General features: G+C 39.0%; 1 protein-coding gene across 2 annotated transcripts in view; it reads left to right on the forward strand.

Moving 5' to 3' along the window:
• HSDL2 (hydroxysteroid dehydrogenase like 2) overlaps positions 1-27,246 on the forward strand; it is a 57,848-nt gene that overhangs the window by 14,696 nt on the left and 15,906 nt on the right. For both annotated transcript variants that reach the window (XM_032865610.1, XM_032865612.1), the window contains 6 exons: positions 754-868; positions 6,732-6,835; positions 7,517-7,615; positions 17,263-17,457; positions 20,670-20,741; positions 26,114-26,263. In XM_032865610.1, coding sequence (XP_032721501.1) covers positions 754-868; positions 6,732-6,835; positions 7,517-7,615; positions 17,263-17,457; positions 20,670-20,741; positions 26,114-26,263 — 735 coding nt within the window. The remainder of the gene's footprint in view (positions 1-753; positions 869-6,731; positions 6,836-7,516; positions 7,616-17,262; positions 17,458-20,669; positions 20,742-26,113; positions 26,264-27,246) is intronic.

Consider the following 27,246-nt stretch of genomic DNA (forward strand, 5'->3'; position numbering starts at 1 on the left):
AGAAGTTGTGATATTTCTATTTAACTGAATATTAAGTGCCCTTTAAAAAGAAGTATGAATCATGGAGAAACAGAGAAGTGTTTTAAGATACTTTCATATTTTACTATTTTCATTTAACATTATTTAACTAAACTTGTAACTAAAACTTATAATTAAACTTCTAAACAAGATTATGTTACATAATGAGGGACCAACAGAATATGCATAAATAATCATTATTCTAGATTAATTTTGTGTATGAATTACTAAAACAAACTTGATATACTTGATATACTTTGATGAATTGAAAATTCACTCTAGGTGTTTTCTCTTTTCCTCCCAAGACCAGGAAGGACCTCTTTTATTAAAGTAAGGGAGACTAGTGAGCTTGGAAGGGGGGAGGGCCTTGGAAAGATGCTAGAGAGAAGGGAAAACTTTTAGGAAATTAACCTAAGGTTCTTGGAGATAAGGAGGGAAGACCAGGAGGTAAGAGAACAAAATAGGAATAGAAGCTACAACCACTGAGGACTAAGCCTCCTTGTGGTTTCAGGTGGAGCTCTGGAGATTGGCTTTCTCCATTGTGCCAGTGAAAATCATTTGGGTGTTTCACCACAGCTATCAAATCTTGCTTGCATTGTTATATTGTCAGTCATATTATCTAAAAGAAGTATTTGTGAACCAACTTAGGATTCAACTATATAGAATGAATGTTTTTATTTCTTTTTGTTATAAAGTTAAAATTCCATTAATGGGAAGTTGGTTATTTGAAAACAGGAATTGATGTTTTGGTGAATAATGCCAGTGCTATTAGTTTGACCAGCACATTGGAAACACCTACAAAGAGAGTGGATTTGATGATGAATGTCAACACCAGAGGCACCTTTCTGACGTAAGTTACAGTGGTCGGGGAGAATCTTGCAGTGTGTTTTCAGAGAACTTGTTGTGAACAGACTTGAACCAGATTAGCAATACAGTTTAAAACCTAGTCAGTTGTTTTAAAGGCTTTAAAGTGCTCAAGCCAGTAAATGGTATTTTAAATAGTTTTATTCAGAGCTCCTTTCTCTGTGAATCTAATAAAGTCTGAAGTATAGTTCAAATGTTTTCAAACATTTGCATGAATGCATGCCAACTCTTCTGAGTATTCACATCAGTAGTAGTCTTTGCTTTCTCTGAAAAACGCTGGTTATAGTTATGTAAATCATAGGAAGCTCATTATGAACCGCATTTTTTTCTATTTTTATTAAGTTTTAAATTTTAATTCCAGTATAGTTAACATAATTGTTATATTAGTTTAATTGTCTATGAATCACGTTTTTTAAAAAGATTTTAGTTATTTATTTGACAGAGAGAGAGAGAGAGAGATCACAAGTAGGCAGATTGGCAGGCAGAGAGAGAGGGGGGAAGCAGGCTCCCCGCCGAGCAGAGAGCCCGATGCGGGACTCGATCCCAGGACACTGAGATCATGACCTGAGCTGAAGGCAGAGGCTTAACCCACTGAGCCACCCAGGCGCCCCTATTAATCACATTTTAATGTAACAGAGGGTTAAGGCTATCTTGGGTCATATCAGGTTGAATACAGGATACAGAATGAAACCAGATGTAGTTGTGATCTGTTCTGAATCAGTCAGACAATCCACTCTTGTTTGTCCATTTTTTATCTGTTGACCCTCAGGTTCTATCATTTTCTCATGTGGACGTAAGGAAAGATCAGCATAGAACTTGTTTGTTCCCGCATGTATCTTACATGTACCTTGCCTTACAGTTATACATAAAATGGGTTAGGACTGATTAAGACCTTGGGCTTTGGAGTTAGACTCCTTTAAGTATGTGCTATCTCATGACTTTTTTCAAGTAACTTAACTTCTTGCAGATTCTTTTTCCTCATTTGTGAAATGGGGACAATGAAGTATGTCACAGGATTGGTTGTGAGGGTTAAATGTAAAATTTGTTGTTAATCTGGGACTTGTCTCTTAGAGATATATTTTGTTGGGTCTGCAAAACTGGGCCCTGACAGAGTAAAACAATTTGTTTTTATTAGCACCTTTATTAGCTCAGAATTTTATTAGCTGTGCATATGAAAAAGATCAGATTTACACAAAATTCCAGATTTCTAGCTTTTCTTGAAGCATTGGAAAGTCTGGCCACAGCATACCCACATGGCAATAGTTAGGCACTACAGCAGAGTGGCTGGTGTGGACTGGCTCATTAGAGACTTTAGCCTTTTGTTATGTTGCAGTGTGACTCCTAGAGACCTAAAACTGAGGACAGGCTAAAAAGTTACCATTTTTATCTTGTGTGCTCGCCCTGCTGTTTTTCTCAAAGAGGGAAGTAAAATATTTTTCATACCCATGTGTCTCGTCTGAAGTGGGAAGATGAGACATATGCCAAGAGCGCCATATGTTCAAGTCAAATGAGTGAGAGCTTACTTCTTTGTAGATGTGGGGCATATTTCTATAAATTCAGTATGTAAAGTCTATCTCTATTGAATGGAGATCACAGTGAATCCAACCATAGTAAGAACTATGGTAAACATACAGAAAAGATTGTGGTGCAAAACTTATATAGAAAAAGGGCTAACACTTCAATAGGATTTGTGTTTATTTTCAAATAAAACCAGCAGCGCTGCTCTGTGATGCAGTCATGTGTTACATGAAGAAATTATCTGGGCCTCAAAACCTTTTACAGATGGTAACTTCGTGAAAGAATTTTGATTAAATACAAACATTCATTTAAACAAGCATTTAAAAATACAAACCTAAGCGGGAATACTGTTTCTCAGCATGTTGAATTAAGGCTTAAAAGGACATGATTTGTGAGAAGTTAAATCATTCGTGACGGTTTCGATTGTAGATGATGAAGCCACGGATATAAACCTTCTACTGACCAAGTTTTATTTACCTAAGGTGTCAGGAGAATTTTGACATGATTAAAAAAAAAAAACTTTTAGGGGCACATGGGTGTCTCAGTGGGTTAAAGCCTCTGCCTTCCGCTCAGGCCATGATCTCAGGGTCCTGGGATCGAGCCCCGCATCGGGCTCTCTGCTCAGCGGGGAGCCTGCTTCCTCCTCTCTCTCTCTCTGCCTGCCTTTCTGCCTACTTGTGATCTCTGTCTGTCAAATAAATAAATAAAAATCTTAAAAAAAAAAAAAAACTTTTAGACTGGTACCCATGACACGAGCATGGAAATGACTTGTTAAGCATTGAGAGACATCTTAGGAAATTTAATATAGATTTGTCAAAATCGTAGTAACCATAATTGTAGACAGTGCTGTTGCGATGGTCAGTGTTAACTTTGAGCTGTCATGAATGGTCAGTGTTAGCTTTAAACTTTAAACTAATGTAGAAATGGTTCACAGAGATGCAGAAAATAATTTTGGTCATCGTATTGCTCATTGGGAATTGCTCTTGCTTTAAAAAGTTAAAAATGGACTGTGTTACAAATTTTAAGAACTAAACACACTTCCATGGTTTGAACCACAATTAACTGCTTTACTAATGTGGACTAGAAATATGATCCTCTGCTATGTAACAAGATTATGTGGCTGTATTGTATTGTTGAAGAGATTTTGTTTGTTTTTTTTAGAAGATTTTATTTATTTGAGAGAGTGAGTGAGTGTGTGTGTGTATGTGTGTATGAGAGAGACAGAGAGGGAGAGAGAGAGCATGAGCAGGGGGAGAGGGAGAAGCAGACTCCCCACTGATCAGGGATCCTGAAGTGGGGCCTGAGCTGAAGGCAGACACTTAACTGAGTAACCCATCCAGGTGCCCCAAGATTTGGGTTTTAATTTAAAAGAAATGAGCTGTTTTTTGCCACCCCTGAGAGAATTCTCAACTCAATTTCCATACAAAGATTGGATCAAAGACTTAGCTTTATCAGTTGACATTATGACTAACTAAACACAAATCTGATTCTCATTGCTCATTCCTTGTGAAATTACGTCTTTGGAAAACCCATTTGGCAAGGACAACCTGGCCCCTTTCCTATACCAGGATCATTTTCCAAAAATGAAACTGATGGCTTAAACTACATTCCTGCAGTTACAGATTTGAAGGTTCAGTTCAAAACAAAGCAAAAAAACCCCTGATTTTCAAACTGTGAGAAAGTGAACTAACTTTGTTCAGGTACATTTCTCAATGAATACTACGTGTGTAGTTGGAGAACTACTGATGGAACATATGAGCCATAGAGCACTAATGTACTAAAAACTAAATATGAGTACATTGGAATAGCAGATCTACAAATGTCTCAGGAAGAGATACTCTAAAATAAAAAGCCTTTTTTAAAAGATTCTATTCATTGTTAAAAGTTCCTGCATTTAGGGACAGCTGTTACTTTATTTTGTTTTATTTATTTTATTTTTTAAAAGTAGGTTCCATGCTGAATGTGGGACTTCATCTCACGACCCTGAGATCAAGAGTCGCATGTTCTACTGACCGAGCCAGCTAGGGGCCCCTGGAACAGCTATTTTTTAAATAATACTAAATATTTTTCCCAGTTAAAGGCATATTGCAATGCCAAATGAAAAGACCTGATGTTGCTCTTTGGATCAAGGACAAGCTGTCGGGTTTTTGGCCCTCTGTGAAAATTACAAGTTATGAAAGTGAAAATTGATAATGAAACATTTCCATTTTAATTTTAATTTTTTTATTTAGTGACACTTATTTATTCATGGAAGGAAAGTGTAGATTATTTTCTCAGGCAAGCCTGAGAAGCATCATCTGGGAGAGAGTGGGGGCAAGGGCCAAAGAGCTGACCTGTTTGGAGGTTTCAGTGAGGATCTAGAGCTCTTTCCTGATCCCTGGCACCCAGGGCCCTGTGGCAGAGATGAGATAGAAGGCAAACCTTTAATTTGCATTTTTAAGTTTTAAATATATAATCTCCAGTGTTATAGGTGTTTGTATCATGTTAAATGCTTATAGAAATTGAATAATAAAGTTCAGTTGCATTTCTGAACAGTTAATATTTTTCCCCTACACCCAGCTCACTTTATTCATTTACTTAAATGCCTATTGAGCTTGTGAGCCTAATTAAGGAAAATAATTCATGGAAGGGTAATAAGTGCAGTGCCTAGCATGCAGTAGGTTTTCAGTAAGCTTAACTATTAAGCTGAAGATATTAGTATCTAAGTGTGGTGCTAATTATCTTTAATACATAAGATTGAGCATGTTGCTCATAAAAATGCAGCTGATTTAGGATTAGTAATGGTGAGGTCCAGTCAGGCAAAGTGCAGATGGAAAGGTTTTGTCTAAAAGATCAAAGGAGAAGTTCATGTTTATAATGTAATTGAAATGAGCTCTTTCCTTGGATGTAAAATGTAGTCATGGTCTTATTGCCTGGAATAGATTTGGTTTTTCCTGTGGAGATTTTAGCTTCATTCGTTTAATGAATATCAGCTGTAATAGTGTTTTCCCCTCCCCAGCTCATTACCATGAAAGTGAAGCACTTTTGGAAAGGAAAAACAATATGTATAAAACCTTTTAGTGATATTGATTATATTTGGTTTCTAGACCTGAAAAGACATTGCAAATGGTAATAAGAATGTTGTACATTAGTTAATAAAAAAAAACAAGAATCAACTAGTTCAAAGTCTTAGAAATTACTGAATGTGAAATAAAACTAAAAGCTATATAATTTTAAGCTACACAATGTTACAGCTTAATAACACAGTGTAGCTTAATCATTAATAAATTAAAAATGTTGAACCTAAGTTTAAAAAAATAAATTACCTACCATTTTGAATAGTTTTTAAAAAAATATAAAAACTAAATATTCATCTCGAAGGTATACTGCATTGCATATTGGTGCAAACTAAATTTGGGAATGTATTGGGAGTTGTGTTATTAAATTACAGTTCCAGCATAGTAGGAATACCACACCTACTAAGATGAAATAAATCAGTATACATTATACCAATAATAGCAGTTGTTTATTTCATGTTTAACATATGTACTGTTCTAAGTATTTAATATTTATCATCTCAATCCCTTGGTCAGTCCTAGATGGTAGGTATTACCAACACTTAAACAAATGAGAAAACAGAATTAGAATATATTTTGCCTGAGATCACTTGATGAAGGGGAAGAAGAAGGATTTGAACCCCACTCTGTCTGACCCGAGCACCATGTTCTTTACCATAGTACTGCCCGTGCTGGCTGGCAAGGACATTAACTTGCTGAAAACTATGCACACGTGCGCACACACACGTGTGTGTGTGTGTGTGTGTGTGTGTGTGTTGGTGGGAGGAGAATTGGAAGGATGTAGTTGAGGACAGCTTCAGTTGGTGTTAAGGCTAATGTGCCAAGGATTTATTTTCATCAAGCAGATCATTTTTTCAGGCTATTAAGTAAAGTTTCAAAAAAGTGAAAATTACTGCTTTTCCTACCTTCATTTTAGGAAAGTAAACACAAACAAACAAAAGTAGCCTACAGATTGCTGACCAGGTTTAGTTGCTTTGTAGAAGTACTTTAAAATACAATCTTAGGGATGCCTGGGTGGCTCAGTTGGTTAAGCATCCAACTCTTGATTTTGGCTCAGGTCATGATCTCAGGCTTGGGAGGCTGAGCCCCTGCATCAGGCTCTGTGCTCAGCCGGGAGTCTGCTTGAGATTCTTTCTCTCCCTCTCCCTCTGGCCCCTCTACTTTTGTGTATGTTCTCTCAAATAAATGAAATCTTCAAAAATAAATATAATAATTTTGAGAAGTGGGGAGGTTGTTAGAAATCTATTAACTTGATGTGTTTTCTTTTGCTTTCAGATCTAAAGCTTGTATTCCTTACTTGAAAAAGAGTAAAATTGCTCATATCCTCAATCTCAGCCCACCGCTGAACCTAAATCCCATGTGGTTCAAACAGCACTGTGGTAGGTGGTAGGTTGAGGGGCTGGTTTGTTTGGTTAATTTGTTTTGCATTATATCAGTGTTTTTGTGATATAGTCACAATTTTTACATAGCATTCAACATTAACTTTTCTGTGCAGAATCAATAGTACTTTCGAAACTAGATTCTTAAACTTTTACCTGTAACTTAAACCACTGAAGTATAATTTACATTCAATAAAATGCACAGATCTTAATGGTTCAGTTTAGAGTTTTGACAAATGTATACACCTGTATAACCAATACCCAAATCCAGATACAGATTTCCATTGTTCCAGAAAGCTCCCTCACATCTCAGTGGGTGTGTTTTATTATATAGAACTTATTCTTCAATAAAGTTGGTTTGAAACTATGGAGTACTTTTCCTTTCACAGCAAACAAATAATTTGAGGTGAGTATGCATTAAATTACAAGATTTATGTAGAGGTGCCTCCTTTAAAATAGTTACATCAGATAGTTCTTCTTTGTACATAATTCACTAAAATTTAGACAGGTAATTAGAAAGCCACAGGGCAAAGCTGAAAGAAGTTCTGTTTTAATTGACTAGGTTAAACAAATCTGCAACTTTTTGTTCTTGTTTTACTAGCAGTGTAGCCATAGAAAGTGGTTATTTATACTCACAGAGTTGTTTCTTAATTAAGCACTTTTCTTTATGGTTTCTTTCAGCTTATACCATTGCTAAGTATGGTATGTCTATGTGTGTGCTTGGAATGGCAGAAGAATTTAAGGGTGAAATTGCAGTGAATGCATTATGGCCAAAAACAGGTATGTATTAAAAAAAAAAATCCAGATCGGAGTCTCATTTATTGTCCTTGACACTTTGAGATACATCTTGGGTAGGTAGGTTGAGGTGGGAAACAAACTTTTTTTTCTTTTTTCTTTTTTTTATTTTTTGAGAGAAAGGGAGAGTTAGCACGCTAGGGGCATGAGTGTGGGGCAGGGGCAGTTGCAGGGCTGAGGGAGAGGGAGAGAGAGAGACTTGGGGCTTGATCTCATGACCCTGAGATCATGACCTGACCCCAAATCAAGAATCATACACTCAACCAGCTGCAACACCCAGGCACTCCTGAACTCTCTTTTTAAAACTTAGAGGTTGGGAGAGGGCGAAATATGGAAGTAATTGAATTCTGAAGGGCTTATACAAGCATGGGAAGATTTTAAGGGAAAGTATTCTAATAAGTCTCATGTTGGGGCAGCCACAATACTAGATGGTATTTTTTAAAAAAATTATATTTTCTCTTTGGTGCTAGGGTATAGAAGTGCTTCTGGATTTTAAATTTATAAACAACTACCTGCCTTTTTTATTTTTTGTTTTAATTCCAGTATAGTTAACATTCATTGCTATATTAATTTCAGGTGTACAATGCAGTGACTAAACAATTCTCTACGTTACTCAGTGCTCATCAGGATAAGTGTACACTTAATGCCTTTCACCTATGCCTCCAACCACTTCCCCTTTAGTAACTGTTAGATTGTTCTCTCTACTTAAGAGTCTGCTTCTTGGGCGCCTTCTTGGCTCAGTCTGTTAAGCGTCTACCTTTGTCTTGGGTGGTAATATCTGGGTCATGGGATGGAAATCAGCAGAGAGTCTGCCTCTGCCTCCCCTTCTCCCTCTGCCACTCCTCTTGCTTGTGCTCTCACTCTCATTCTCTGTCAAATTTGTTTTGTTTCTTAAATTCCATATATGAGTGAGATCATATGCTGTTTGTCTTTCTCTGACTTTATTTTGCTTAGCATTATACTCTCCAGCTCTATCCATATGTCTCAAATACTTTCTCCGCGGTTGGTTTATTCAAATCAGGATATAAAAAAGTTTCACACATTATATTTGTGTGATATGTTTTTCACTTATAGTCATTAACAGTTGTAATTTTTTTTCCTTGCCGCTGATTTCTTGAAAAACCAGGTCATTTATAGAGTTTCCAACATTCTGGATTTTCCTGTTTCTCCCCATCATGTCTTTTAACATGTTTCTTTATTGTCTAAAGGACCTTTATATTTTTTATTCCTATTCTTCCTTCTGGAATTATTTTGTTTATTCCTTTATTGCTCGACAAATACCTATTGGACAGTTATTATGTGGAGACATTGTGCAGGGCACTGTGGATACTTCTTTAGCCTTTTCAGCTAATGGATGATGAGGTTGGTAAGAGTTGGTCATGAAAACACATTTAATCCAGCATTTTTGCAAAGTATTATATAGCTCTGGGGTACTCTTGAACTGAATTGCTACAGACAACAATGTAAAACTAACCCAGAGTTCTAGCTTGGGGATATTTGAGGGTTATCTTATCTTTGTTTGCCTCTGCTGTCTGCCGGGTGAAGGGATTTTACCACTCCCAGCAGAAGCGAAAGGGCCAACGACCCAAGGTATTGATGCCAGGGGATGGGGGGAACAGGGAGGCTGTGGGTGAGAATGTATGGAACATGGGGGCATATTGTTAATGTAACTTTCAGGAGAATTTAGCCGTTGCAGCCACCTTTGTAGTTACTATTCTTCTTCTAAGGGCTCCAAGGATCAGTTTTTAAAAATTCCTTTCAAATGCTATTTGACCGAGATTCCTTTCTTCCCTGGCCCACTGTGGGATCTGAACCATGTTTTACTGCTTCTTCATTTTCCCTTATGTTTCTGTAGCAAACACAGTTCCTTTAAGATTTTCTAGAGAATGATATTCTTTGCAGTGGGGCAAAAGGTGAAAGTGAAAAAGTGCTTCTGTAGTGTTTTTCAAACTGCATGTCAAGATTCATTGGTGAGTCATGAAATCAATTTTGTGGATTGTGAAATTGAGTTAGAAGGTAGCAGTCAGAATTTCGTTGTTTTATTTATAGTGGAATAAGGTAGAAAATATTAGGGGGCATTGCAGATTGTCAATATTGTTTCATATATAAAGGATAGATTTGTATTTGTGAGTGTGTGTATAGGTAGGTATTATGTATTCTTAGTCATGTCAATAAAAAGTGTTACTGATTATGGATCACAGTTAAAAACTTTAAAAGCTCACAGTTTACTGTGTCTTCTCTTCTTCAGCTTTCTTTCCTTCTCATCCATTCTCAACCTCCTCCTCTCCCACTTCAGTCGTTGCTGCTGTTGCTGCTGAAAGGGAGCTCTTCCAGATAACGAAGTCCTAACATAGTATTTTCCCTTTTTTGTACCTCTGTTATGTTACTTGTCATTTTCTATTCATTCATCTTCCAAACATTTTTATATGCCAGGCACCGTTCTCTGTACTATTTATTCATTGTGCATACACAGGTAATTTATTATGTGTCTAACCTGTGTACAGGGAATTAAGGGTACTAAGGTGAAGGGGATGCAGATCTTATCCTTCGAGTTTACTCTTTATTTATTTATTTATTAAAATATTTTATTTATTTATTTGACAGACAGAGATCACAGGTAGGCAGAGAGGCAGGCAGAGAGGGGTGGGGGTGGGGAAGCAAGCTCCCTGCTGAGCAGAGAGCCCTAGGCAGGGCTCCATCCCAGGACCCTGGGATCATGACCTGAGCTGAAGGCAGAGGCTTTTACCCACTGAGCCACCCAGTCACCCCTAGATTGCGATTTTAAATAGAGTAGAAAGGTTTGGCCTTTTTGAGAAGATGACTTTTTTTTTTTTTAAGATTTTATTTCTTTTATTTGACAGAGAGAGATCACAATTAGGCAGAGAGGCAGGCAGAGAGAGAGGAGGAAGCAGGCTCCCTGCTGAGCAGAGAGCCCGATGCGGGGCTCAAACCCAGGACCCTGGGATCATGACCTGAGCCAAAGGCAGAGACTTTAACCCACCGAGCCACCCAGGCACCCCAAGAAGATGACTTTTTTTTTTTTTAAGATTTTATTTATTTATTTGACAGATCACAAGTAGGCAGAGAAGCAGGCAGAGAGAGAGGAGGAAGCAGGCTCCCCGCTGAGCAGAGAGTCCAATGCGGGGCTCGATCCCAGAACCCTGAGATCATGACCCGAGCCGAAGACAGAGGCCTTAACCCACTGAGCCACCCAGGTTCCCCAGAAGATGACTTTTGAGCATAGACTTGAAGGGGGTGCTGGAGTTACCCTCGGTGATGTTAGTCATAGGGAATCTGAGGGAAGCATTGAAGGCAGAGGGAGGCCAAGGGAAAGAGGTGAGCATGCTTGGCATGCTCAAAGAGCAGGGAGAAGACCAATGTGGCTGGACTTAGGGGAGAAGAGTAGAAAATGAGATGATGCCCATAAGGAAATGGGGAGCAGATGTTGTAAGTTCTTGCCAAAACTTGGGTTTTTATTCAGAGTGAAATGGGGAGCTTTTGCAGGGTTTTGTTTTGATTTTGTTTTAAATATTTTATTTATTTAGAAAGTGTGCATACCTATGCAGGAGCAGGTAGGGGCAGAAGTAGAGGGAAGAGAGAATCTCAAGAAAATTCCACGCACAGCAACGGAGCTGATATGGGGCTGGATCTCACAATCCTGAGATCAATACCTGAGCCCAAATCAAGAATTGGATACTTAGGCGCGCCTGGGTGGCTCAGTTGTTAAGCATCTGCCTTCCCCTGGGGTCACTGGGATCGAGCCCTGCATCTGGCTCCCTGCTCATCGGGAAACCTGCTTCTCCCTCTCCCATTCCCCCTGCTTGTGTTCCCTCTCTCACCATGTCTCTGTCAAATAAATAAAAAAATCTTAAAGAAAGAAAGAATTGAGTACTTAACCAACGGAGTCATCCAAGCACCCCTTTGACGAGGTTTTCAGCAGTGGAGGGACGTGATGGTACTTTATTTAAAGGATCTGTCTGGATGCTCTTAAGAATAGATTATTGTGGGGCAGGGGGGCACGTCAGGGACAGGTCCCTGGCTGACTCAGTAGAGCACAAGACTCTCTTAATTTAATTTCAGGTGCTTTGAGTTCAAGACCCATCTTAGATGTGGAGCCTACTTAAAAAAAAAGATTTGGGGCACCTGGGTGGCTCATTGGGTTAAAGCCTCTGCCTTCGGCTCAGCTCATGATCCCAGGGTCCTGGGATCTAGCCCTGAATGGAGCCCCGCATCGGGCTTTCTGCCCAGCAGGGAGCCTACTTCCTCCTCTCTCTCTGCCTGCCTCTCTACCTACTTGTAATCTCTGTCTGTCAAATAAATAAAATCTTAAAAAAAAAAAAAAAGATTTGTTTTTTTGGTTTTTTTTTTAAACCCTTGTGTCAGGGGCTGACTTTGAGAAGATCCCATCGGGGAGCTGCTCTACTATGTTTGAAACTCCCCGGACCCAGAAATCAGGTAGTCTAGGAACTGTTGAGCACCAGGTTCCCTAGGAATGTGTGGGTGAGGGGGCAGACTCTTTTTGGCCACACCCATTTCCCCCAGGAGGAGAGACTCTCTGCACTGGACCTTGGTCCCCACTGGGTTGGAGAGGAAGGGGCCGGTATAAATTCTTGAGGGTCAAAGGGAGAAAACAGGAAATTGTTGAGGTTGGAGACTGTTGCAGTACCTAGACAGTATATCTTGGTAGCTGTGACCGGGTGATAGCAGTAAAAGCAGTGGAGAGTGGTCAGATTCTGCTGTATTTTGAAGGTGGAACCAATAAATAGGGAAAGCTGCAGAGGGGGCAGGCTAGGGAGCAGGGTTAGGAATTCATTTGGGGGCACTGTGTTTGTGCATCCAAGTAGATATGGTCAGTAGACAGTTGGATTTGCAAGTATGGGTGTCAGGAGAGAGGTCCAGGGTGGAGATAGAAATTTGTGGGTTATCAACATGTAAATGGTATATAGGAAGAGAAAGGACTATTGGCCATTATGACATTCAGAGATTTGGAAGAAGAAAAACTAATTGGGAGAAAAAGCAGAACTATATAGCAGAGTAAGGTAGGAAGAAAATTGGAGTATGATACCCTGAAAGCCACTTGAAGAACATGTTTTGAGGAAGAAGGGGAGTGATTCATTGTGTCAAATGTTGCTGGTAGTTCTTATAAAATGGGGACTGACCCCTGGATTTAGTAGTCTCTACATCTCCTTCATGTTACTTACAACATTTGTAATTGAGCTATTTATTTTATAACTTGGTTAATGTCTTTCTTGCTAGAATTAAAGTTTCTTAAAGGTAGAGATAGTATCTGCTTTGTTCATTTTATTGTAGTCCTTGTAGACATTCAGTAAATATTTGATGAATTAATGAATGCACAGTATGATTACCTTCTGCCTACCTCCAAAATAGACATTCTGAACAGAACATTGCATGACCATGAACGTGGAGGACACCACCAGGATTGACGAGAGAAATCAGTTCACTTCCATCATCTTGCTGTAGCTTTGAGATGTTCATTTTAGAAGTTTTACTAGGAACCATTGGTATTATTTGGGGCCTAGATTTGATGGCACAGTAAACTGAATTTACAGTCCTGTTCCTTGTAATACATGACATGATGAGTTATGTACAGGATACTTTTGAAAGAGATCAGGAGGACTGTGTAGTTCTGGTTAGAGGTCAGGAAAGGAGGCTTTCTAATAAAAATTAACAATTCCAGTAGGATCTCAAGGGGATTTTGGAATTAGCAAGAAGAAGAATTGGACAAGGCATTCCTGGCTGAGGGAACAACGAAGACTATGGTATAGGAAAAAATACCGTGTGTTTGGTGGAACTGTCAAGGAATTTGATAATGGTGTTTATATGATAAATTATGGGCTTTTTATATCCCACTGAACTTGAAGAATTGGGTGGAATGTTGGGTAGGTGTGAAGTTGTTGTGGGGATGACTAAGCCCTAGATCTTGACTGCCAAGTTTAGGAGCTTGAATTTCAACTTATATTCAGTACAGAGCCACTTCAGAATTTTAGAAGCAGGAGAGCAGAGGGAAAATAGGAACAGTGGAGTGATAGGGTTGCCGATGAGGTTTAAGAAGTTTAATTTGGCATCTGAATGTAGGATGACTTGTGAGATCATGGAGAGAGAGGCAGGAGCGCTTGCTAGGATACTGCATTATTCATGACTAAGGCAAAATGGATTTCAGAGTGTGCCCAGGCTCCTGGCTGTTTGTGAGGCTTCTATTTAAAAAAAAAAAAGTTTTTTCTTTTCTTTTCTTTTTTTTTTTTTAAAGCTTTTATTTATTTATTTGACAGACAGAGATCACAAGCAGGCAGAGAAGCAGGCAGAGAGAGAGGAGGAAGGAGGTTCCCTGCTGAGCAGACAGCCCAATGCGGGGCTCCATCCCAGGACCCTGGGATCATGACCCGAGCCAAAGTTAGAGGCTTTAACCCACTGAGCCACCTAGGCACCCCCAAAAAACATGTGTTTTCATCCTAGACTGTATAGAGCAGCTCTTTATGCTTCCTGGAACCAGAAGTAATCTCCCAACTGACAGGTGCTAAAGAGGTGAGACAGGCTTTCTTTCCAGAGGAGGAGTCAAAGGCAATGCTGATGTTTTAAGTCTGATATGTACTCTATATGTTTATGTGAAAGGACATCTGTGTTTCTGTTTTTGTTTTTAAGATTTTACTTACTTGAGGAGAGAGAGAGAGCATGGGGAGGGGGCAGAAGAAGGAGGGAGAAACAGACTCCCCACTGAGCAGGGAGCCTGGCATAGGGGGCTCCATCCCAGGATTCTGAGATCATGACCTGAGCTGAAGGCAGATGCTTAACCAACTGAGCCACCCCTCTTAGGTTGATTTTAAGGCTCTTCTTATTGTGTGTTTTGTGCAGCCTGCAATCAGGAGAATCAGTTGGAAGCTATTAGATACTTCTCCATTTTTTCCTTATAAATGCTTAAGTTTTAGGGTCACCTTTAGGATTCTTGTGATCCAAGGCAAATCAGGTTTCATTAAAATTTTTGCTTTTTTTTCTTCTTCAGAAATCATCAGTGAGTTTTCACTTGATGTATCCCATTGTGAACCTGCTTCTTTTGTTGTCAGTTTTATACCCTATTAGGGTACCCTATGACATTGCAAAACCTTTGTTGAAAATAACTCTGACTTAGTTCCTGATTGTGAGCATCTTTGCCTTCTTTGTATCATCGGTAGAAAGATTAATGAAGTAAAGATAGGTTGTTTGGGGAAATCGCTCTTTGTTCTTAGGTTGTATGTATGTGTCTGTACATAGGAACACACAGCACATGTACACATCCATGACATATTCTTAATTTGGAGTTTCTAAAAATTCTTTTACCATTCATATAGTCTATATGAGACTAAAGTGTGTGCATACGCATATAGTTTTAAGATGCACTGTATTGAAATTTTTTTTAAAGTTTATTTTGAGTAATCTCTACACCCAGCGTGGGGCTCAAACTCATGACCTGGAGATGAAGAGTCGCATGCCTTCCTGACTGAGCCATCCAGGCATCCCTATAATGAAATATTTTTAGAAAAATTCTATAGTGGGGTGCCTGGGTGGCTCACTTGGTTAAGCGTCTGGCTTGGGTCCTAATGGTCCTGAGATCAGGCCCCGTGTTGGGCTCTGAACGGGGCATGGAGCTTGCTTGAAATTCTCTCTGTCCTTCTCCCTTGGCCCCTCCCCCCCCACCTCTGTGCATGCAGGTGCTCTCTCAAAAAGTAAAAGAAAAATTCTACAGTTTATGGGAGTGAGATAACTGAACTCTAAGAATGTTGGTTACCAAAGTATGATCCTTTAGTTTCATTAAGATCCTGGCTCTGAAGTCAAGCTGTGTTTGAATGCTAGCTCCTGTAACCTTGGACAAGTTATTTAACCCCTTTGTGCATTTGAGTCCTCTCTTCTATAAAATAGGAATAATAGGTACCTACCTCATAGAATTCATTCAGATAACTTATGTAAAGTGTGTAGAAGCATACCCAGCATAGGGCGCACTTGATAAATATTAGCTGCCCTTTTCAATTTTATTTAATTTTTTTTCAAGTTTTATTTCTTTATTTGACAGATAGAGATCACAAGTAGGCAGAGAGGCAGGCAGAGAGAAGAGAGAGGAGGAAGAAACAGGCTCCCCGCTGAGCAGAGAGCCCAATGCGGGGCTCGATCCCAGGACCCTGGGATCATGACCTGAGCTGAAGGCAGAGGCTTTAACCCACTGAGACACCCAGGCGCCACTTATTTATTTATTTATTTATTTTTAAAATAAGATTCTATTTATTTATTTGAGAGAGAATGAGAGAGAGCCAGCATGAGAGGGGGAAGGTCAGAGGGAGAAACAGACCCCCTGTTGAGCAGGGAGCTGGATGCAGGACTCAGTCATAGGAATTCAGGATCATGACCTGAACTGAAGGCAGTTGCTCGATGAACTGAGCCACTCAGGTGCCCAGCTGCCATTTTTTATTAATAAGGTATCACATCAAGAGCAAAACCAGATCTCGAACTATTGGTTAAGCAAAAATTTTCTTCGTGGCAAACGAACTATAGTTATAAGGTAGGGATATATTTTCTGACTCAGTGCTTTCAGGAAATTGCCCAAGTTAATTGTGCTGCCTTTGAAGTAGGGTTTTATGCTAGAATGTCTTCACCATGAAGGTAGGAGCTTTTATCCGTTTTATCAACACATTTGTCCCCAATCCCTACAGTCATGCCTGACTTAGAGTAAGTACTCAATCACTATATGTTGAATGAATGAAAAGGGGTTTTGGCTCTCAAAAGCTGTAAAGTTTTCATCTTGTGGACTGAGTTATGTAAATTATTCCAATATGTAATGATTTAAAATGATGGTTAACAGTGGTATGGAGAGAACTTTAAATTACTAGAGATTGAAACCTAAAGTACATGTAAACAAGTTGACTTTTTCATTGTTTGAAATGTAAGCTAAAACATATGTAAGTAAATTGAGATAAGTTACTGTTCACAATTTTGACAACGTATAATTAATAGTGTACAATGAATGGTAGAGTTTCAAATTACTTCCTAAAAAAACATAGCATTTAAAAATCACATGCACCTAAAGGGTGCCTGGGTAGCTCAGTTGGTGAAGCGTCTGCCTTTGGCTCAGGTCATGATCCTGGGGTCCTGGGGCTCCCTGCTCAGTGGGGAATCTGCTTCTCCTTTTCCCTCTGCCCCTGTATTCTAATAGAGGGGTAAGACAATAAATTTAGGGAATGAGGTCCATATTTAGAGACAAACTGAGGCCCCATAGAGGTTAAGCGCCTTGCCAAAAAGCAACATAGTTGGTATAAAAATCTCACTAACCTTACTGCTCAGTGATTTTTCTGTTAAATCTTTTTGGCTTTCTTTGAAGAATCATATGCACATTCTCGAGCATTCTAAATCAGAAGTCTAATTGAATTTTGCTGTGAGTCTCACAAAGGACTTCTATTTTATGAAGCAGTGTTGTGTAGAGTAAGGATTGGGTGTTCTACCCAGTTATGTCAACAGAACATTTGCCAAATCCCTGAAGCTCTCTGGTTCTTGTTCTCATCACCTGTGAAATAAAAAGATCAGCTGCCTCGTTTGTTCCTTCCACAGTCTTGTTTCATTTGGAGTTCGATGTGTGTGTGTTCTCTCCACAGCCATCCACACCGCTGCTATGGATATGCTGGGAGGATCTGGTATTGAAAGCCAGTGTAGAAAAGTTGATATCATCGCAGATGCTGCCTATTCAATTTTTAAAAAGCCAAAGACTTTTACTGGAAACTTTATTGTTGATGAAAATATCTTAAGAGAAGAAGGAATACATAATTTTGACATCTATGCAATTAAACCAGGTAATGCTTCCAGTTTTTAAAAGTTTTTAAAAGTAGTGATGCATTTTTCTGCATTTCCTGCAAGGAACACACATATGCTTTGTGGGCATGTTTGTGTAATCATAAAGCTAATATGTTCTTTTAAAACCTATCCTTCCAGGGGCACCTGGGTGGCTCAGTGGGTTAAGCCGCTGCCTTCAGCTCAGGTCATGATCTCAGGGTCCTGGGATCGAGTCCCGCATCGGGCTCTCTGCTCAGCAAGAAGCCTGCTTCCCTCTCTCTCTCTCTCTCTCTGCCTGACTCTCCGTCTACTTGTGATCTCTGTCTGTCAAATAAATAAATAAAATCTTTAAAAAAAAAAAAAAAAACCTATCCTCCCGATGAAGGAGAAGACCATACCAACACAGCTTCAGAAAGGAAGAAAGGAACAATTGAAGTGAATTGAAGCCTTTTTAAGTGATGTACCGATACAGGAGGCATATCAGCCATTTCTAAATCTTGAAACTAAAAATGAAAATTGAGTTTTGGGGTTTTTTCTTTTTTTGGTTTGGTTTTTAAAAAAATTTTTGTTTATTTATTTGACAGAGAGGCACAGCGAGAGAGGGAACACAGCAGGGAGACTGGGAGAGGGAGAAGCAGGTTTCCCGTGGAGCAGGAGGGATCCCGATGCGGGGCCAGATCCCAGGACCCTGGGATCATGACCTAAGGCAGACGCTTAATGACTGAGCCATCCAGGTGCATCTGAGAATTGGTTTTTAAAGTTGATCTTAAGGGGCACCTGAGTGGCTCGTGAGCAGCTGAGCTAGAATCGGAACCTGGCTCGTCTTCTTCCAAACTCCGTGCTTTTAATCCCTAAACAACACTGCTTCCCTCACAGCACTGCTGTGAAGGTTTAAATAGATCATGTATATAAAACTGCGCTGGGGATGCCTGAGAGGCTCAGTTGGTTAAGTGTCTGCCTTCAGCTTAGGTCATGATCCCAGGGACCTAGGATCAAGCCCCTCATCGGGGTCCTTTCTCTGCAGGGAGCCTGTTCTCCCTCTCCCTCTGCTGCTCCTCATTGCTTGTGCTCTCTCTCTGTGTCAAGTAAATAAAATCTTTATAAAAAATTAATAAAAATAAAGTTGATCTTAAAATCAGAGTAAAGACTTTATTAAAGGATTAGGTGATATAGGAGTACATCTCTATGAAAACTTTCTAGGAATATGGACTCTTTCCAAATGTTTTTCTCTTAAGTGCAGTCTCTTAGAGTAGCTAGCTTACTGCTGGATGGTGAAGGCAAGTGAACACAGTCTGCCCTTTGCCAAGAGTGTGATTCAAGAAGTTCTCAGAAGGCCCCCTTGTTCAGAAATCATTTTTCCTCTCTAAAGTTGCAGGTCATGGTGGTGATGATCAGGCATTCTTACTTTATGTGTAAAACATAATCTGTATTAAATAATAGACAGTATAGGGGTACCTGGGTAGCTCAGGGGGTAAAGCCTCTGCCTTCAGCTCAGGTCACGATCTCAGGCTCCTGGGATCAAGCCCTGCATCGGGCTCTCTGCTCAGCAGGGAACCTGCTTCCCTCTCTCTCTGCCTGCCTCTCTGCCTACTTGTGATCTCTCTCTGTCAAATAAATAAATAAAATCTTTAAAATAAATAAATAAATAAATAAAATGATTAAAAAAATAGACCATATAGCCATAAACAGAGTTCTCTTTATTGGTGCAGAAGTGTATTCTAAATATATTCATTAGGTTGCACTTGCACATGTTTATATTTGTGTCATCCTGTCTCTTCAGTTTGAACTGAATGAAATAGGTCTTTACAGTTTTACAGAATAGTTTTTTGTTTTTTTTTTTTAAGATTTTATTTATTTATTTGCCAGAGAGAGCGTGGGTGCACAAGCAGGGAGAGCTGCAGCCAGAGGGAGAAGCAAGGAGCCCGGTGGTGGGACTCTGTCCCAGGACCCTGGGATCATGACCTGAGCCAAAGGAGACACGTAACCCCCTGAGCCACTCAGGCATCCCCAGTACAGTTTTATATACATGATCTATTTAACCTTCACAGCAGTCCTGTGAGGGAAGCAGTGTTGTTTAGGGATTAAGAGCATGGAGTTTGGGAGAAGACGAGCCAGGTTCTGACTCCAGCCCAGCTGCTCATGAGCTGTGTGAGTTCAGGCATGTGACCCACTTTCTCTGAGCTTCACTTTCCTTATTTTTTTCAAAGATTTTATTTATTTATTTGAGAGAGAGAGAATGAAAGAGAGAACATGAGAGGGGAGAAGTCAGAGGGAGAAACAGACTCCCTGCTGAGCAGGGAGCCCGATGCAGGACTCGATCCCTGGGACCTCAGGATCATGACCTGAGCTGAAGGCAGTTGCTAACCAACTGAGCTACCCAGGCGCCCCTTCATTTTCCTTACTGGTAAAATTAAGGAAACAATAGCTTCCATACAGGATTTTTGTAAGAACGAAATGCAATAATGTGTGTAATGTGCTTGGCACAGTGCCCAGCATATGACACAGTTGCAGTAGTCAGTAGTTAATTATTTACAGTAGAAAAACAGGCTCACAGAGATTAGTCTTTGTGAAAGAGCAGTCAGCTAATCAGTGGCAGAACCTGAACCAGATCCAGGTCTTCTGGGTCCTGGACAGTGTAATTATCAGTTTAGGTTTTAAAGACACAGAGTCATTGTGTACAAAATCTTAAATTTGATTTAAGATTAAAAATCCTATTAAGTACTGAGAACATAAGATGAATAGGTACTTTGATAAGTGGATATAATAAAGACCAATGCATTCCTGACCTCCAGTTTTTTTAATCTTCTGAGAGGGAGTGATAGAGATGGGAAACATGTCCTTCTTAATGAGGAATCCCCTTCTCTCAGGAGCCCAGGTAAGAAATGAGTCCTGAGCACTTTGGAGGGATGTAGAACAGAAGGTTTGCATGCATAGATGAGGAGGGGGTAAAACCACCTGGGAGAGAAGTTGAGGGCTTAACATAACAGGTGGCTCTTTGTTTGGATCTTAGAGATGAAATTTGCCATAGAAGAGGAGGATAACTTGATGATGAGAAAAATATTTTAGCCTTGTGAAAGTCAAGTAGTCAAACAGTTCTCCTGGGAGTCTTTTCCATTGCACTAGAATGACCATTACAATAAAAACAGATAGAATGTTTGTTAAACAGGTGTTAAAATCTTGATGTATTGATGTTGTCATAGTAACCTGAGTATTTTGGGGGTCAATTTTCCAGGCCATCCTTTGTTACCAGACTTCTTCTTAGATGAACACCCAGATACAATTATCAAGAAAGTGGAATCACATGGTAAGATGTAGACCATATTTTATGTAGGAAAATAAAGATGCTAACTATGTATTTCTTTCATAATATAAAATTGGACATTTCTGCCTTATGTTTTTAAAACATTCTGTAATTTAAACTAGACAAGTAGTATGTGGGCTTAATTAATTCAAGCAAGGAAGGTTGTCTTTTCCTTCTCCCAGTAAGAAGGTCTTAATATATTCTTTTCATTTGATTTTTTTTAAAAACTCTAAAAAGAAAGCAAACCCTTTTTAAGGTTTTATTTCTTTTCCTTGGCATTGTCTTTAGGTATTTCATGTTGATGTATTATTTCATTTTGAGGAAAAATGTGTCACATCGAAGTACACCTAACACCATTCTCAGAGTTTGTGCTGTGTGAGTACTTCAGGGGAGAAATTAACTTCAAAGGAACTTTTGGTTTTACTTTATTTTGTTTTTATAATTGGTCCAGAGTTTAGTCTTTGTGTTTGACATTATGCCACTAGCTTACTGAAAGATATCAGAAGAAACATTCTTTAACAGATACCATTGAGAAGAATCTTTTATGCTTTATTAACAAGAATAGTTGTGTTTCTCCTGGGCCCTTACTTTATTTTTATCTTCTAGATACTGCGAATCTCCTAAGCGATCACAGATTCTTTACATGGCTGCTAGAAAACTAGAATAGATTTCCTCTATACGTTCGTACAGATTTATAGAACCTGACACTGCAGTGTTTTTAGCACCAACCTTTTTTCTGGCTTACTCTTTTCTATATTTTTTCTTTGTCCAAATTTTTATAGATATTTAAGAAATGACTTAATAAAAATGGCAGCTTTCTTTTATATCATAAAAATCTTGAAAAATATACAGCTTATCAAAGTCTGAAAGAGTCTAGTCTTCAGGTTAGGCAAGAGGAAAATCCTGATTTTTACTCATAACCTTAACATTGGAAATGAGCTCATTGAAATTCCAAATTTAAATTAACAAGAGCCACTTATGGATCATGTATATTCATTTTGTTTTTCAAAAAATATTTATTGTGCACTACTGTGTTTCAAATACTGTGTTAAGTCCTTTGCATTCATTGTCCTATTTAACACTCATGAGCCTACAAGCCAAGTATTATTATCTTCATTTTAGATCTGAGATCATGCAGGTGGCAGAACCAGGATTTGAATTCGTAGTTCTCTGATTGCAAAGCCCATAACCTTAACCAGTAAATTTAAATTCCTTGTCTAAGTCTTTATTATGTAAAGTCCTTTTAAATTAACATATTTCCTCCCTCATAGCTAATTTATTAGCTATGAGGAATTGCCATCTCATGGACTAAGTGTGTAGTTGCTGTGATCAGCCCATTCTCTCCCTTGGGTCATAATGACATAGGGGAACAGAATCATAATCAGAAGGTTGTTTCATGACTGTGGAATCAGAACAAGAGAGATTAGATAAGTAAAATGTAAGATAGATGTCTATTAGCATTGGATTTCAGTAGGAGTGATTTTGCCTGTGGGATCAGAGTATGTCAGGTGCGTTGACTGCAGTCCATACATCCATCTCCACACGAGGGATGCTCTCATCCTTGAGGTCGCAGTACTCCCATTCCTTCTGCTAAAGCTTCTCTTCCCCATATGATGCTGGAGAGAGCATTTGCTGCTGTGGCTCTCTTTTCCCTCTTCCTCATTCATGCAATTCTAGTCAATATTTCCTGTAGATATATTAATGTATTTATATAGGTAATGGTCCAGTATACCTGGCCTGCGACCTAACATCTCTTTTAGGTGATTATTTAGTCCATGTGCACATCCGCCATATGTTGACTTCACACTTTCTCTCTGAGGTCCGTGTGTAATCCCTCCTTTCTCAAGCGAGAACAGCTCACCTTTCTATTTGCTAATCCTATTTGTACCTTTTCTGGTTATTTGTGCTGTGTATATTTGTTTTATATAATGTGTTTGTAACTATGAAGTATAAACTATGCACATAATTTTTGTTTTTTTCTCATATTAAAAATAGTACTGTCATTTCTTCATTGATTTCCCCTCCTCCTACCACCCTAGTGCAACACAGGGAGCCCACAGAGTCTTGTTAGTTAGTTTAGTTTATTTTTGTTTTTGTTTTACTTTAGTTTTAATTTTAATTGCTTTTGTTCCTCTTCTCCAATTGTTCTGGATTCTCCCCAGAAACACTTATTCTTTGCCTGACTGTCTTTTTACTTTACCCAGTAGTTATCACCATCTTTTAATATTTCTATCTTACTGTTCTTTCCTTCTGCATTCTGGGAGACCTTTTCAAGGTTGAACTCTGTATTACTGCTAAGACTTTTGACAGGGTGCTTGGCTGGCTTGGTCGGTAGACCGCATGCGTGACTCTTGATCCTTGGGGTTGTGAATTGAAGCCCTATGCTGGGCTTGGAGCCTACATTACAAAAAGACTTTGGACACTTTCATCTTTTCGTATGGCCATATTTAAAATAATGTTTATTTTAATTTTGGTGTTGTACTTTTTGTTTCTCATGTTCCCTATTTCCTTTTTCATTTTATTCTGTTGTCTTTTCATCCTGGCCAGTTATATATGACTCTATGCCCCTGTTTCATAGAGTTTTCATGTGGAGGAATCCTTGTGGGATTAATAATCCTAGTAAATAATAATAGTAATTAGTAGTAAATAACAGTAAATAAGCATAGTAAATTATTTTTAGAGATAGATTCTTTTTTCTTCAGGATAATTTTCCTTTACCTTATGGTACATTGTTTTTCATAGACATCATGTTATTTTTTCCCCATGTTAATTCATCTTCATATTAGGAGTGATTGCTAGAGCTAGTAGAGCCCGGTGACAGAGATGCATAGATTGCTTTTGGATCCACTCCCTGTTCAGCTGGTGGAATTCCTTTCTCAAAGCTGTAGCTTCTCTTGTGGTACCTGTTAGGCCTGTAGCTAGTGCCAGTGTGCAAGACTGACACTTCTTTTACTTTCTACTGTCCCCTGCATTCCCTGCTCTCAGGGCTCTTCCTCTCCCCACTTTCACCAGTAGTGCTTTGAGGCATTACTTTTCAGGATGAACCACTACCAAGGCTCCCTCTACTGTCTCCTCTTCCGATATTTGGGAACTACAAGCTTTGAAATTGGATTTGAAAGATGGAGGCATTCTTAAAAGATGGCATTATATAATAGAGGGGCAGATCTAATCTTCTAGCTGGCACAAGCCCAGAGTCTGGTCCCATGTTTTAAAAATGTAGAAACCTGTCTTCCTTGTTTAGGTGAGCAGAGCTATTCTTTCTCTGAGATCTTCCATGAAGCAAAGTATAGGCAGTCCTGTGTTCTTAGGATGACTCTGTCAACCTTAGAGTTACTGAACATTTCTTCCTAGGTTCTGACAGTAGATTGTGAGTCTAGGTGATGTTTAGTGTCTTGTTCACATGTTTATACTTACGTTGTGAAGTTAGGAGAATCTGTGACGGGGCTGCTAGCCATGTATCTTTTTTTTTGGGGGGTGGGGGGCGGTTACTGAAATGCTCTTTCTCATTGTAGTCTATTGATTGTACCTTTCCACTTTTTTGTCTCCTGAAGTTTTATTCTCTTGTGCAGAGTCATCACACCATGTCTAAATATTCCAGGTGATAAATTATGCAATTTACGTAAAAACTTTACACTAAAGTTTTTGCTGTGGTCTCATTGGCACCACAGGCTTCTAGGGGCCGCTTCCCTGATCTAGGTGATGGTGACACAGTATATTCACTTATTGATAACTTTTTAAAAATTTATTGAAGTACAGTTGATGCAGCATATTACGTTAGTTTCAGGTGTACAACATAGTGATTGGACATCTCTTTATGTTATGCTGAGCTCACCACAGGTGTAGCTACTGTGTGTCACCATACAGCATTATTACAGTATCATTGACTATATCCCCTATGGTGTACCTTTTATCCCTGTGACTTACTCATTCCATAACTGAAAAGCCTTACTTCTCACTCCTCTTTACTCTTTCTACTCATCCCCCAGTTCTTCTGATAACTTTTTGAGTTGTATACTTATGGTCATTATTCATACCCGTTATCCACAAAAAGCCAATTCCTCTTGCAATTTCATCAGAATGGGGGCTCCTCCCACTGGATGAAGAGGAAGGTGAGATTATCAGCCTCACAAAAGCTCTCCCTGCCCCTGGCCCTGGCAGGAGCCTAGAAACAGAAGACCAGGGGAGTGGAAGTTAGAGTATTTTTAAACTTGTATCAACTTAACCCAATGGCCATAACCATTCAGTATATAATGAGCCAGGGGATCTGCAATCCATAGGACAATTCCAATAGCATGAAGCTGTCCTTCAAAATACTAACTTCTTTTCCTTTATTCATTCTCCAGTAATCACTTGTGAGTAGTTTGGCAGTTGCCCTCAGAAACGAGTGAGAACAATCCATTAATTAAATTAACTCCAAGTTCAATCTGTGCTCTAGGCTAAAATTGAACTCTCCATCTGTTTCCCAACTCAAATCATACTCAGCCATATTGACCAATATAACTCACCAAAGATTATTAAATGAAATCTAACCTCCATCGTACAACAGGAGCAATATAAAAGTATCCCAAATTTGCTGGCTATAAATTACCTTTCACTATGATGATTCCAGAGACAAAAACGACAATAAAATCCTTCTCTTCTTACAAGTTAAAATCTAAACAGATATTAAAGATGAAATCCTCAAGACCCAATGGAGCAAAGAAGATACACACTTTTTAAAAACACTTGTAGTGAGTTCGTCATTATTTTTAAATTCATTACAGACAGTGCACCCCTTTACTGCCTAAACCCAGGGAAAATAACCCCAACAGCCTTGTCCTTTGCATAGTCCTGATGGGAGGAAGTAGCTTCAATCCAGGGATGAAGGAACTAAGTTTAATTCAGAGGTAAAGTTATTAGAAGTTCACTTGGCTGTTGCTTCAATCTGCAGTCTCCATCAATTCAGTCCATCGATTTACATGGTTGATGTTCTGATCTCTAGTGTCTTCTTTTCTCATTTGGTTTTAGAACTCAGAGAGGGTGATAAAGGAGTGATTAATTATTACTCCTAAAAATGTCTTTAGGTCTGTTAAAAAACAAACCAAAAAAAACCACTATAGCTTAGTAGCGGTTTGGGTTTTTTTTTTTTTTAACTTAATCTGAGAATCAGCCTTTTACTTGGAGAGTATAAACCATTTACATTTATAATCATGACTGACGTGTTTGGATATTCCATCAGTTTGACTTCTGCCTTTTGATGTCACCAGATGCATTTAAAATCATTTTTATCAAACAAGTCTAATTGGTGGCAAGTCTTTTCTGCTAATTCATTAATTCTCTGTGTGGCCTTATACTGTGTAGGCTTTCAAACCGTTTATATCAATAATATTTTACAGATGCTCTTCCAGAGTTGAAACAAGAGAAGTCACAGCCACCACCAAAACCACGTTCTGGAGCCGTGGCAGAAACATTTAGAATCGTTAAGGACTTCCTCAGTGATGACGTTGTTAAAGCCACTCAAGCAATTTATCTGTTTGAACTCTCAGGTAAGGATAATATCTGGGAATGTGGTGCTTTTGTGAAATAAAGTAGGTTATTTCTCTTGGAAGAAAATCAGCCTCAAGTGGCAATCACCTTGATAGTTGCCTATATCCAAAACCCTTAACCCTAGAATGTAGACATTAAAGAATAGTAAATACTGATTTGTATTTTAAGTTAAGATCAGTGCATATAGACACATGTAAAATAAAATCTCATTACATAGACTTCCAGTGTTAAATAAATTTTGGCGTATGTAGTTGAGAGAAAATCCTAGTTAGGAGGGCATATGGATCCTGACATGAGGTTTAATACAGTAATGTATCATCAGCCACGACACCCAGCCATTTTTGTCTTTGAAATTATCCAAGTCAGTCTGCATGTAGTCAGCGTTCTTAAACTTCTCAATGTTTTTCTTCTCAACATGGTATTAACACATATTAATGATAGTTTTAAGAACTAGCTACCTCAGTCCCATTGAGTGCAACTTTGACATTATCAGTTCTTTTATCCTTTGTCTCCTCGGTTTCCTCTCTTCTTCCTTTGCTCTCCTTAGAGCCCATGGTCCATTGCTTTAATCACTCTCTTGCCTGTATCCTACATTCCCTGGCCTTTTTGTGCTTATGTCATTGCCTGTCAAAAGCCTAGTCCTGGATGAATCACACTGGCTGGCCCACAGTTGCATTCAGGCTGCTCAGTGCTCCTGGGGAAATGGAAAAAAACCCGTCACACTACCCGGTGGATCTGTACTGGTAGAAATTCTCATCACCCTTCCTCAACTGGGCTCTAAGCGGCACCTCAGAATACTGTATTTCTGTGGTTGGCTTACTGCCTCATTTTCCACAGTGATTGTTTTTGTTTTTAAAACTTCTCAGTATTCCACAAACCTCCCATCTTTCTCCCTTTTACCACTTCCCTGCCAGTTTCAGCAGATAACCCCACCTCCTCTTTCACAGAGATAATACAAACTTGCAGACAAAGTGCTTCAGCT

The sequence above is a fragment of the Lontra canadensis genome, unplaced genomic scaffold (genome assembly GCF_010015895.1).
Source record: "Lontra canadensis isolate GAN:19392208 unplaced genomic scaffold, GSC_riverotter_1.0 scaffold30, whole genome shotgun sequence".
Classification (NCBI taxonomy): Eukaryota; Metazoa; Chordata; class Mammalia; order Carnivora; family Mustelidae; genus Lontra; species Lontra canadensis.